Source organism: Microplitis demolitor, chromosome 4 (assembly GCF_026212275.2).
Source record: "Microplitis demolitor isolate Queensland-Clemson2020A chromosome 4, iyMicDemo2.1a, whole genome shotgun sequence".
Lineage (NCBI taxonomy): Eukaryota > Metazoa > Arthropoda > Insecta > Hymenoptera > Braconidae > Microplitis > Microplitis demolitor.
Window position 1 is genome coordinate 19,736,802 of NC_068548.1, and position 13,209 is coordinate 19,750,010.

At 26.4% G+C, this 13,209-nt stretch overlaps 3 protein-coding genes across 5 annotated transcripts; 2 read left to right on the forward strand and 1 right to left on the reverse strand.

Moving 5' to 3' along the window:
• The first annotated feature begins 379 nt into the window (after nucleotides 1-379).
• On the forward strand, nucleotides 380-2,828 carry LOC103568170 (nucleolin). The gene is made up of 4 exons (XM_008544900.3): nucleotides 380-634; nucleotides 1,456-1,704; nucleotides 2,384-2,524; nucleotides 2,621-2,828. The coding sequence occupies exons 1-4, from the start codon at nucleotides 533-535 to the stop codon at nucleotides 2,750-2,752; spliced, it is 624 nt and encodes a 207-aa protein (XP_008543122.1). The 5' UTR covers nucleotides 380-532; the 3' UTR covers nucleotides 2,753-2,828.
• Nucleotides 2,829-4,729: 1,901 nt separating this feature from the next.
• Nucleotides 4,730-10,195, reverse strand: LOC103568169 (probable serine/threonine-protein kinase DDB_G0283337). 2 transcript variants are annotated; one of them, XM_053738684.1, is made up of 5 exons: nucleotides 9,698-10,195; nucleotides 8,579-8,849; nucleotides 8,174-8,454; nucleotides 7,189-7,446; nucleotides 4,730-6,517 (listed from the first exon to the last, which is right to left on the reverse strand). In XM_053738684.1, exons 2-5 carry the CDS (start codon nucleotides 8,788-8,790, stop codon nucleotides 5,577-5,579), a joined length of 1,692 nt encoding a protein of 563 aa, XP_053594659.1. In that variant the 5' UTR covers nucleotides 8,791-8,849; nucleotides 9,698-10,195; the 3' UTR covers nucleotides 4,730-5,576. The 2 variants fall into 2 exon arrangements, with proteins under 2 accessions (XP_053594659.1, XP_014296367.1); XM_014440881.2 differs by having other exon boundaries at nucleotides 4,731-6,517; nucleotides 8,174-8,457; nucleotides 9,698-10,192.
• A 579-nt stretch (nucleotides 10,196-10,774) lies between these two features.
• On the forward strand, nucleotides 10,775-13,145 carry LOC103568168 (18S rRNA aminocarboxypropyltransferase). 2 transcript variants are annotated; one of them, XM_008544898.2, is made up of 4 exons: nucleotides 10,775-11,020; nucleotides 11,821-11,981; nucleotides 12,435-12,822; nucleotides 12,895-13,145. In XM_008544898.2, the coding sequence occupies exons 1-4, from the start codon at nucleotides 10,900-10,902 to the stop codon at nucleotides 13,050-13,052; spliced, it is 828 nt and encodes a 275-aa protein (XP_008543120.1). In that variant the 5' UTR covers nucleotides 10,775-10,899; the 3' UTR covers nucleotides 13,053-13,145. The 2 variants fall into 2 exon arrangements, with proteins under 2 accessions (XP_008543120.1, XP_008543119.1); XM_008544897.2 differs by having other exon boundaries at nucleotides 10,776-11,020; nucleotides 11,818-11,981.
• The last annotated feature ends 64 nt before the right edge of the window (nucleotides 13,146-13,209 follow it).

The following is a 13,209-nucleotide window of genomic DNA, read 5'->3' on the forward strand; positions in this document are numbered from 1 at the left end:
TCTAGTCGACTGCAAATTTTTGTTAAATTATTCAAATTACAGCATAAAAATTTATAATTAACTTTTAGTTATAATAATTGTCGTCCTTCCACTCAATTTATTTATTTATCTAATAAAAGTATTTTTTTTTAATAAAAAAAGTTTATAAAATATTCAAGGAATAAATTTTTAAATCTTCGATTAAAATCATAATTTATTTTTAGTAAGAAAATAAAATGACAATTAAAAGTAATAAGTTAATTATTGAAACAAAAGTAATTTATTACAGAATAAATAATTAAAAAAAAAATTCAAAACTCCCGGTTTTAAAAATTGAAAAATATTCGCGCGCAGGCGCGGCAAATGCGCAATAACTGTTGCGCACAGGTAAGATCACGAGCCGCCGCGTTCGGCGCCTTCTGACCGCCATATTGTTTGCAGTGATTAACGCACGTCGTGTTTTTTTTACACAGCAAAGCATCAATAATATAAATACAAATATCCTCATATTGTTTATTTTAAAATCGCAAAAATTTCGCGCAAAGGCAATAATATGAAGAAAAACAAAGAAGTGTCCGACGAGGACGAATATTCAGCGGATGACCCAGAAGAAGTGGGTGAAGAAGCATCTGATGAAGATTTAGAAGGGGCAGAGGTACTGACGCTTTTATTAAAATTATTATGCCATTTACTTATCATCGCTATCAATAATTTAAAAAAAATTAATAACATTTTTAAATTAAAAAATTTTTTAAATTCTTATTTTATTTAGAAGCAGGTTTTTCAATTTTTAAAAATTTATGGTCGCTTGGGTATTGAAATTTTAAAATACTTGATACTAGCATCAATATTTATGATAGTATCAATCAATACGCACTTATATTGTCTCGCTGACAATTATTGATTATTTATTTAAATTATTTGTCAGGTTATTGTTTGATATATTGAGTTGAATTAATGTAATTTTTGAAAAAATATGGGGCTACTATAAATCTTAGTGGAACGAACGTTTTAAATAAATATATATATTGTTTATAAGTTTTAAGTCTGATGATAAATGGCGAAGGCTTCATTTCTAGATGTATTGATAGATTATAAAGGCAGGAATGCTTGGTATCTTGTGTTAGTTAATGCATATTTTGTAGTATAGAGCGATTATTACTTTTCTTTCGCACAACTAAAGTTTAGCGGCAAGATGGGGTTGCCGGCAGCACAGTAGCGCCACTGATACATTTAAATATATTTATTTAATATATTAATCTTACTAAGTTTTATTAACTCCTTTAATAATAATTAATACATTTCATTTGTTATGACTGAAATTAACGAATAATTGATAACTTGTGTGATAACTAATAATCTTAATGCGTCGTGTCACCCATTGGCGTAAATTTAATTAATTGTTATTGAGCTATTACTTTATATATGTGTATATGTATGTATATATGTACTTATAAAAAATATAAATTACTTAAGGGTGGAGCTAAAAAGAGGCCAAGAAGAGCTGCTGCTAACAAGAAGAGACAGCACTCTGAAGATGAGGAAGAAGAAGATGAAGATGACGAGGATAATGAAGGAGAAGAAGATGAGGATGAGGACTCTGACTCTGATTCACCGACAAAATCTAAAAAGAGACGACGTTCTAAAAAAGAAGAGGATGAATATGAAGACTCTGATGACAATAGTTTCCATGAGTCGTCTGGTATACCACCAAAGGACTACACAGTATGTTTATTTCATATTAATTAATTATTATTATTATTATTATTTAGGGGTAAACTTACGAATCGATTCGAACTTCGAATCAAATAATTTGAATTTTTGAATGACTCAAGTAGCACAAAGGCAACTTCAAAATGTCTTTTAAAAGAACAAGACAAATTTTTTTTTGTATCAAAGTTAAGTTTTTTTTTATGTAAATAAGACGTACAGATGTTGCTCCTCGAAGTCATAAGAAATTTGTCTTCTTTTTCTCTTTTTAAAAAAGCAATTTCAGTTAAAAAATTGTTTGATGATTAATTTGACAATTAACTGTAATTTACTTTTTGTCGTCACTTGTATCAAGTCTTTTAAATAGATATTTTTTCGCTGACAAGTGTCTGATCGTTTTGTCAACATTTTTGTGCTTATCAGTGTGTCTAAAAACTGACATCTTATAGATTGCACAAAGTCAAATTTGTTACTTGGAATTCATATATTTTATTTTCAATGATTTGAAATTGTAATAAATTTTCTATTAATTCAAATTTTTGTCAGAAGTAAAAAGAGCTCAGACACGAATATACGAAAGAATTATTTTTTGTTAAAAGTTAAAAACTTTTGGATAATTGTAAAATTTACGAATAATTTGAAAAGTTTCTCATCGAGTCATTATTATTATTTAATTATTTATTTTTAATTATAGTCAGGGGCATTTGTTGTTGCTAAAGCTGATGTTGGTGGTAGCAATGATCCAACTTTATGGAGGATAGACGGCAAAGCTTTGTTGCAAAAATATTTACCATTTAAAGAAGAAGGCAAAACTTTGTACAAAAGCACATCCACGGTAAGAATACCTAAATCTTTGAAAAAAATCCATTTATTTTACACGCTGTTTGTTTTTATAATTCATATTGTATCTCTAATAAAATTTTTTTTTTAGTACTCGGGATGGTCAGCAAGTAATAAAGACAAATACTTAGCTGCCCAGGTTACCTTCAAGGTGCAAAACAAAAATGAAGTAATCGTCGAGCTTCATCTCGACGAGCAACAACATCAAGAAGTTGTAAAGTAAGCTCTATAATTAATAATTATCATCATCAACAGTCCTCTGTCTCTCTGTATCAATAATTATATTGACTAAAACATAACATGACGTTCTGTTTTGGATTTTTTTTTATTTATTTTTTTTTTTCGACCGCTAATACAGCAAAGGAATGAATATTTCCAGATTGTAGACTGGTATTTTCTTTGTTATAAGTTTTACCAATGCAACAATTACCATATTTATAGCAATCGTAATTTATGAGAGAACATGAGGCTCGTAATTATTAAAATAATCATAATTATCGATATGTCTATTAAATAATTTAAACTTATACTTTTCTCCAGCTATTATAATTCTTTATTTCTAATTTAAATTTAAATTATCGATTAAAAAATTTTAATTATTCAAAACTCTACGGCAAAAATTTATTTTACTTTATCATTAAAAAGAAAAAAACGGATTTAATGTTACATAGTTAATTGAAGTTTAATTAAAAAATTAAAGTTTTCATGCATTTATCGACCCGGTCTTTGCTATTCTGTCAATAAAATATCTGTCGTAAAATTATAAGTTTTAAAATCGTTATTATTTAAACAAATAAAAATGTAAACATGAAGACCATGCTGACGATAGTCATTAATTTAGTGGGTAAATAATTTCCAAATTATTAATTGAAAAAAAAAAAAAAGAAAAGAAAAGAAAAAAAAATACTTGCAAAATTATAAGTAAAAATTTTTTTAAACATTAACTTAACATATAAATAAATAAATATATATACATATACATATACTATTTATCATTAAAAAAAAAATTCGATAATTATTAATCTGTAATGCAACGTGTTCTAATGTATAATTATAAAACAAAATTACGTTAGTTAAATGTAATGAAATCCTGATAAAATTTTGTAATTATAATGTGTAAGTGCAAAAAGATAAAAAAGAAGAAAAAAAAAAGTGTGGTCTTCAAATTTTTTTGTCGTTCATTATGATAATGGTTATTTAAATAAAATTATGGCGACTTAACATGCATTGATTTATGATTTAATTATAAGTAACCTTGAATTGCGATCTTTAAAACAAAACAATTGATACGTATGTATTTAATTTCTCATAATTAATACATTAAAGTTTAAATTTAATCCTATTAGGAAATATCAATACGATATTTTAATTATTTATTGAGCAGAATTATCAGCTGTTGCTTATATCAGAGGAATAAAATTTATTTATTTTTTTTTTTTTTTAATTATACTTTATTGTGACAAAGTTTTTGGTAAAATTCCAGTAGGTTTTTGATTTATTTCTTTTACAAGATAAATTTATGGTCGAAGTTTTAAAGTCTAAGTAAAGTATTATGAATTACGGTAATTTTATTTTATAAATTTAAATCTATAAAAGGTAAGTAACAAATTAAATTAATTTTAAAATATATATAGTTTGTTGTAAGTATCTATGGTAAGTAGAATAAGATATGATATGTATTTAATTGGATAATTTTTTTTTCTTATAAATTATTCCAAGAGATTCAACAAACTTGATCGTTATATATTCAGTCAAGAAAAAATATTAGACCGATAATATGATCTTGGTTAGCAGACAGTAAACAATTTTCTGATTTTTTTTTTTCAAAAATTTAAAGGGATTTTCAGATAGTTTTTAAAAAATTACTGACAGTTGTTATCAGTTATGAGTTGAACGGAATTTAGTAAATAAATTTTCTAAAAAATTTGACATTTCGAATAATAATTTTGACATGAAGATTTTACTTAAATTTATTTTCCAAATTTTGTTTAACTCATGATTGATATCAACTGTAAATAATTTTTTTTAAATCTATGCCTCGGCAAAAGTGTGACTGCATTGCACTTTTTTAATTTTCTTGCAATTCACCAATAAAATTTTAATTAGGTCATTACGATTTAGTCATTGAATATTTTTAAAAAGTGAGGGACACTGTCTGAGAATGGCCTTAATTTAAAAAAAAAAAAAAAAAAAAAAAAAAAACTAAGAATATACACATGTAGAAAATTTTAAAAACTGCATGTGCGATTATCTGAAATTTTTTTTTTTATTAATCATTTTTAAAAAAATCCAAAAATTATCAGACGTCGGCTAATGTCAGTATCATATTTTTTTTTTCTATTATTAAATTTCCTAAAAAATATTTTTGAATTTCTAATAAAATAAATATATTCAATCATTTCTTTTTTTTTTTTTTTTTTTTTTTTTTTAGGCACTATTTTAATTTTCTGTCTGATAACAAAAAATAAAAACAAATGGAATCAAAGAAACTACTTTTTAATTATTGGAAGACTATCACTTAATTTTTTCTTTCCATTTTATTATCAAACTTTTCTCTTGTTAAGGAGGTTCGACTGAATGTAAGGTAGGAAGGATTTTCCAACTTTAAGATTTGAAACTTAGTGTACATGTAAAGAAGTACTTTATCTATGTAGTCAAAAATAACCAAGTCATTTAATTACTTTCTTTAATCAAATAAGTAATAAATATTAATTTATGAATTCGTTATGTTATTATAAATTAAAGTAATGAATTACTAGTGTCGGTCGAACCTCCTTAATTTACTGATATCAGTTTCTTTAACCAGACGATAACGAGTTTATTTAAAACAATTACGTGATTGTAAGTAAACTTTGTATAAAGTAACAAGATTACTTATAAACAGCCAAAATATTTAAGGCAAATGAGGTCTTTGTTTAATTAATTATGTATTTAGGCTTCAAATTTAACTAATTACGTATATAGATACTTAAAAAATTAAATTGGCGCTATAATTAAGAACTCTTGGCACTTGATTAAATAATTATTTTTTTTGATTATCTGAGCAATCAAAATCCAGGTTCCATTCTCACAGATAAGACGTTGCTGAGCATCCCTCGAATCTCAGCCATTTCTTGTCTATTTTTGGCAACCATGTTCTCCAGTTTTTGATTTTTCTTCATTATTTTCCGCATTTTTCTCCAACAACTAGTGCTGCTGGCATGATAACAGCAGCCTGGAGAATCAGCATCATGTCTACATAATTGTTCCGACTGGTCACTTGTACAGCAAAGCTCACTACGTTCTGAATTACAAGTGTCAGACTTAAGCTCTGGCTCTAAACGTTCACTCGAACTGATAGTTATAGATGGTAATTTTATACTTTCTTGGTCAACTGGAACATCGATTTCATTCTCATAAGACGCAGCTTCGACGTCATTAATTCTTGCTTGACGACGAAAACTCCGTCTTCTATCAGAAGCCTGTTTTATAACTCCGTCACTGAACCGCCGACCTTCCTCGCTACTGTGGCTTGAATGTTTATCATCAAAATAATGCGAACCATCACTGGCTCTTCGAAAGCTATTTGACGTCACATCACATTCTTGTTGATGTCTATTATCCCGTGTAAGTTTACGTGATTGTCTTGAATTTAAACTACAATTCCTTCCACTATTTTTTACTGATATATTTATATTACTACTTGAATTTAAATCATCTGCGGTTGATTTAGATTCAATTGTACTTAGACCCGATCCAGATAATGAATCAAAAGTATCATCAATAAATTTTTGTTTTATTATTTTTCTTTTTAATTTTTCTGATGATTTATTATCATGTGTCTGACAAATAAATTCTTTATTATCAGTAATTGAGCTTGATCTATAGGAATTTTTTATGTCAGTTTTAGAGTCAGTCGAGTTGTCACTTGGTACACAATCCTGGTGATTATCAGGTTTTATTATTTCTATAAGTTCACCGTCTCCATTAAAAGCAAATGATTTTTGTCCTAAAATATTTAAAAATCCTTAACTTATTTATTATTTTTTAAATTTTATTTTCAACTGACCTTTCAATGATAACTCATTCAAAGTTTACGATTAATTTGACAGCATGACAAGTCACTACAGAACCTCTTTATGCAGACAACTCAGTACTAAAAAACTTCTCTATTAAATGACAAGACAACCAGTCACAATAACCGAGGGGTAAGTAGGCTTGCTTCGAACTCAGTAACTGGCCTGACATGGGTTTTAATCTCAGTGTTGATCGAAAAATCGTTTTTCTGAGATTCGGTCTAACGTCGATCTTTCAAAATCCTTAAGTCCCAACAGTTTATAGTCGCTAATAATCCCGGGTTCAAAAGCGACTTGATGAGTCATCCAATAATGGAGTGCTATTTCGGACAGTCTTGTCATTAAATAGAAGTTTCTAAGTAGAATTCGCGCTTGAAGAGAATTGCTTTGGGTAAAGATGTCGGAAAAATAAATTCAAGAATAGTTTTACGATAAAGAAACGCTATGAAGCCCCTGCATAGAGAGATTCTGAGCGACTTGTCATAATGCCAATATTACATGCATATAAAGTTATTCATTTGAATTAAAATAATACAAATAGTTTAAAAACTTTAATCAAACTTGTTATTCTACTTGAATGTCATTGTTTAAAATCAAACTTTACCTATGATCATACGTTTGTTTCGCATGTCAGGACTTCGTGAACGTTCTCTATTAAGAAATTGTCTATTGTTGGGTGACAGTACAGAGAGTCGAACTTCCGGCATTGCATGAGAATTGTATGACTCTGCATTGCTATCATTATTTTGATTGTTGCTATTATTATTGTAACTTGTTTGTAGGTCCAATTCATGACTCTCGTGTTCCCGTAAACGCTCCATGATTTTTTGAACTATTTCTGATGGCGCTACATATGGTGATCCTAAATTAAAATAATAATAAAATTACAATTTATTCCACATAAAACTATTGAAGGAAAATTCCATTTATATTTATAAATAAATTAAAAATCACATGCTAAAGCCAAAGCACACAACAGAATAAATTTAACAGGAAAAAAAAACTTATCAATAGTTGAAGCAAAATAAAGTAAATAAAAATGAATCAGACATTTTAAAAACTATAAATCGATAGCTAAATAAAATAAAGATTATAGTTTATCTCTCATATGTTGGGCGTAAAAAAAAATATTAATAAATAAATGTAAGGTCAAAAAAATAAAAATTAAGTGATTTAAAAATAAATAATGATGATGAGATTTTCATCAATCATAAAGCGAAATAAAAAATAAATAAATAGAAATAAAAAAAAGATAATGACATTGAAAGAGAATAAAATATTTATTTTATAAATATTGTGACGTCCAACATCATTAAAGAGACTTACTAAATCATTAGGTCCAGAGTACCTACGACGTTGCACGCGTTTTGGCACGCTCAGCGTGTCGTTGCTACCTACAAAATCACCATAAGCTTACAAATACAGACCAATAGCCCAAAGCCTATTCGTCACTTCCGTTCAAAATTTATTAATCGTATATTTATTTTTAGACCTACACTTAATTATTTTTTATTGCATCTCAAGGTTATACTTAATTTAACTTTTAAGTCTACGCGATAAGTTATTTAGATAATTTTAAATAAAATTACCAGTGAGTCCGCGGTATCCCAACGATGCAGTATCGATTGACTCATTGGTCTCTTGCTGCTGTCTTACGAAGTCATCTATAACAATACCCCGGAGCTTAGAAGGCTGCAAAAATCTTTTTGGGATTCGCGAAAGTGGTCCATCAGGTTGGGCATTATTGTAACAACCACCGAATCCTAGACCCAGAAGAATAGCTTCCGGATCCGGTTTACGTAACTCCAGAAGACTTTCCACGCTGCTACAGTGGCTGCTGTCAGATTGTAGACTTGGATCTCGTACTAATCTACTGCGTGAAAAAAGTTTATTTATGATACCTTAATTATTAATTTATCATGAATTACTTCTTAATGAGTAATGATTTAAAAAAAAAATATTTAAAATATTTGTGTATTGTAATAATAACAAACCTTGGAATGCCTGACATTGTAATTGCTGGTGAGCTTGGTGCTGATAAAGTCATGATTGGATTTTTAAGTGATGACACTTTTTTAAAGTGATGGTCCTCAGGTACTAATGACGATGAACTTTCATGAGACTCAACGTGGATGTCAATTGAAGATTTTGTCGGAGATGGAATGGAGTCAACCCATTGCTGCACTGGTCCGCCGTTCCTTCTCATCTCCCAGATTCCTCTTAACCAGTCTGTTACTCTTATTATTGCCTCTTTACCAACGTTTTCTAAAAAAAAAAAAATAATAATAATAATACTTTAATTAAAATTAATTATTAAAATAAAATTTTAAACAGTACATAAAAAATCTAAACATAAAATCAAAGCAACACACATTTATATTTTTAATTAAAATTTTTTTTATCTCGTAAATGAAATTTGAATTTTTTTAAATTATTTGTCATGAAATAAATTAAATTTAAAGATAAAAAAAATGATTTAATATAAAAAAAAAAAATGCACATGTAGAAAATTAAAAAAATTATGGGTGCAATTTTTTTTTTAAATTTACCGTTTTCAAAAAAATTCAAAAATTATTCGACGTCAGTTTATTTCAGTATCATAAAAAAAAAAATTGACACAAATAATTTCATTATAAATTCAAATTAAAAGTTTAATATTCATAACTACAGTATAAATGCTCACAAATACGATATAGATTTTTTTCTTTTCTAATAGGATAGTAAAGATATTTATCGGATTACGAAGATTGTGCAGTGCAAAAGTATAATAGTACTCTGAAAATAATAAATAACAAATAATTGACATTGTGATTAGTTAAAGTAAAAGTAACAGGCGTAAACATTTAGTCCTAATAGTTTAATATCCTTTCATTAATAATAATGTACCTGGATCTATCATATCCTGTGCCGCATAAACATTTGAATTTCGTAAAAAAAGAAAAAAAAAAAGGTTCATTTTAAAATTACACGGATTAACATACAAAAGTCATGTAGGACAAACAATTGTCTTACTTATTATTCATATTGCCTTGGTATGAAAAAAAAATTTTTAATTTACTTCAATCAATAAATTAATTAATATTATTTAAGCAACGAGTGATTAATTGTCTTACCTTAATAATAATAATAATTGATTGTCGCCAATAAAATTGTCTGGTTGATGATTGAAAAATTGTTTATTTATTAGTTAATAAATGGTAAAAAAAAACAATATGTATATGATGTGATCCAAATGACTTGTATGTGCGCAAAGTTATTGAGAGACTGGAACAGCCACTTGTTAAATTTCCCCCACATCAATGAAGGTTTTGACACACGCGTAATTTTTAGTGACATTTGTTAAGTTATTTACATATATATTTTTAGTTATCGTTATGCAAAGAAAAAAATTTACTCTATTATTATTGATAAGAATTTTTCAGTAAATGTCCTGTCAAATCATTTAAGTCACTTGGATAATTAAAATAATGATAAGTGAGGAATTAATTATCAACGAGGGTATGGTAAATTAAATATACGTTACTGGTTTAATACATATATGAAAAACATGTTCTACAAGTGGTTTTTCACTTACACAACATTCGCTAAATGTCACACGTGTTACACAATTTTAATAAACACACATGCGCTTTGCGCGGCTTTTTTTAAATTCATGAAAATTCAAAATTGATATAAAATGTGACAACTGCCAATTTATAAGTTTTAATAAAAGTTATTTTTTTATAAATTTTGAATATATGAAAATTTAAACACTTGTTTTTTCAATTTTTATGCCGCAATTTTTTAAATTTTTATTTAAAAAAACTTTTGACATTTAAGATCCTGAAGTCAGCAGACAATTTAAAATTTTCGAATTTTATTTTTCGACAATTTAATTTAAAAAAAAAAAAAAAACTAAAAATATGCACATGTAGAAAATTAAAAAAACTACAAGTGCAATTTTTTTAAATATTTTTTTTTTTTTTAATTTATCGTTTTTTCAAAAAATTATTAGACGTCAGCTGATTTCAGTATCATAGAAATTTTAAATTGATATTATTTTTCTTATAGAACAAATATTTATACTATTTTATAAATATATATATGTATTTTTCAGTAATAAATAATATTAAACAATGTATATAATTTTATTTGTAATTGTAATATTAGATAATAACACGTGATTTGTAATTGTGATTATTATTAATTGTTAAAATTTCATAACCTTCAATTTAATGCAAAGTGAGAGTAGAGTTCTTAGTCATCAATTCGAAAATATATCAATAGGACTGTAATAACTAGATTTATTTTTTATATATATATTTATTTATTGACAATGTCAAGTAAGAAAAAAAATCGGGATAAAATCCTTGAGAAACGTAAACGTCATGTCGTTGGAAAAGAAGAGAGATATAGACAGGAAAGGGATAAATCTGATCATGAAGATGAACAGACAGGTTAGTTTTATCAATTACCTATTCTATTATATATATATTTAAATATGCACATATAAAATTTATGTATCCATTATATAAAAATATTTGTTGACATAACATGTTTATTTTATTTTTTAAAGAAGGTCGTTGAAATAGAATAGAAAATTTGAGCTATACTTTTAATCTTTGAATATTGATGTCATTTCAAAGACGAAAAAAAAATCAGACAGCTGTAGTTTTTTTTAAAAGTTAATGTAATAGTTTGAAAAGAAATTGATGAATAATAAATAATAATTTTATAATGGAGTCGAATTTAAAATGTAAAATTTAGAGACTAAAATAAACAGAAAAATATTCTGCGGTATATATTTTAATAAACTATAAAATATATAAAAGGTAAAATAATTAATCATCTGATAGATATTCAATTAAAGATCAATCGATTAAAGTAAAATTTCATTAATGTTTTGCATTGAAAAAATTTATTAAATTCAAATTTTTTGAAAATGGCGCCATGAGAAAAAACAGTAATTTGATTTATATGAAATCTATTTATAAATTATAATTTATGACTAGTAATTACTATTAAATTTTGTTTAGTTACGATAAGAATTATTTTTAAAATAATAGCAGACATTCTTGCTGTGTAGATAAACATATTGATTTATCTTGTATTATTTTTAATAATTGATATTTAAAGTGGGAGTCTGTCTGAAATTTTTTAATCTCAAGCTATGAATTAATTTTTTAAAAATTAATTAAGAATATTTAATTAATTATTAGATTGTTTTTTATTTAAATAGATAATTTATTTTCAGAAGAAGTTGAGTCACCAATACCTTTTCCAGTTGCAATGTGGGATTTAGAACATTGCGACCCAAAAAAATGTTCTGGAAGAAAATTATCAAGACACGGTCTTATCAAAACTCTAAAACTCAATGCTAGATTTCCAGGATTAGTTTTAACTCCAGTTGGAAAAAAAGTATGTATACTAGACTTGTGTTATTTTTAATTTAATGTCAAGAATTTGAAATCGATCAGGACCCTTTTTTTTAAGAGCTTGACTTTAAAATTAAAATAACTAGAAAACAATGCGGAATTTTAAAAATTTTTATCAGAAATAATTTGTAAGAAATAAAATTTTCTACAAAAAAAGTCTAATAGCATTTAGTGATAAGTCTAATAGTTTCATTAGAAAAGTCAAAAGATTTCGAAATTTACGATAAATTTAACTTCAAGTTCCAATAACTTTTGAATAGATGAATAAAAAAAAATTATAAGAAACTTTTCTGTAGAGCGTTTTATAGACAATTTTTTTGAATCACTCTAATGTATACATATATATAATTAATAATTAATTACATATATATTTATATAATAAAAAAAAGAATCAAGTATTACTTAATTTGAAACAATTGAATTTTTTTTTCTCAAGTGTGTTTCACCTACGGATCGAGAAATAGTTAAAGACAATGGATGTGCAGTCGTAGATTGCAGTTGGGCAAAATTAGACGATACACCTTTTAGTAGAATGAAGAGTCCAAATCCACGATTACTTCCATTTTTAGTTGCAGCGAATCCTATTAATTATGGAAAACCATGTCAACTGAGTTGCGTAGAAGCTATTGCAGCAACATTAATAATAACCGGTTTCCCCGAAGAAGCTGATTTTTATCTCGGAAAATTTTCATGGGGTCACGCGTTTATAGAACTTAACTCAGAATTACTTACTGCTTATGCCGCGTGTAAAAACAGCGAAGAAATAATTGCTGCTCAGGATAAATTTTTGGCTGATGCGAGACAAGAACGACTAGATCGTCTAGGTAATTTTTTTTTTTAATTTATAATATAATAAGTTATTGATAATAATTAATTTATATTTTTTATAAATTAAGCGATGCCTGATTTTCCGCCGAGTGAAGAAAGCAGTGAATCTGATGAAGAAGAAGAAGAAGAAAAAGAAGAAGCAAAAAAAAAAGATGAAATTTATGAAATAAGTGAATTAAAAATAGACGATAAAGAATGTGGGACTTCCGGTAAAGATAAAAATTAACAGTGTGGTAATTTAAAATATAATTATATTTAATATGACCAAAAATACTGCACGTTAACTGTATCATACATATATTGTATAATATATAGTAAATATAATTATAAATTGTATAAATTTTATTTAATAATTAAATAATTAATTATTTTAAATAAAGTGT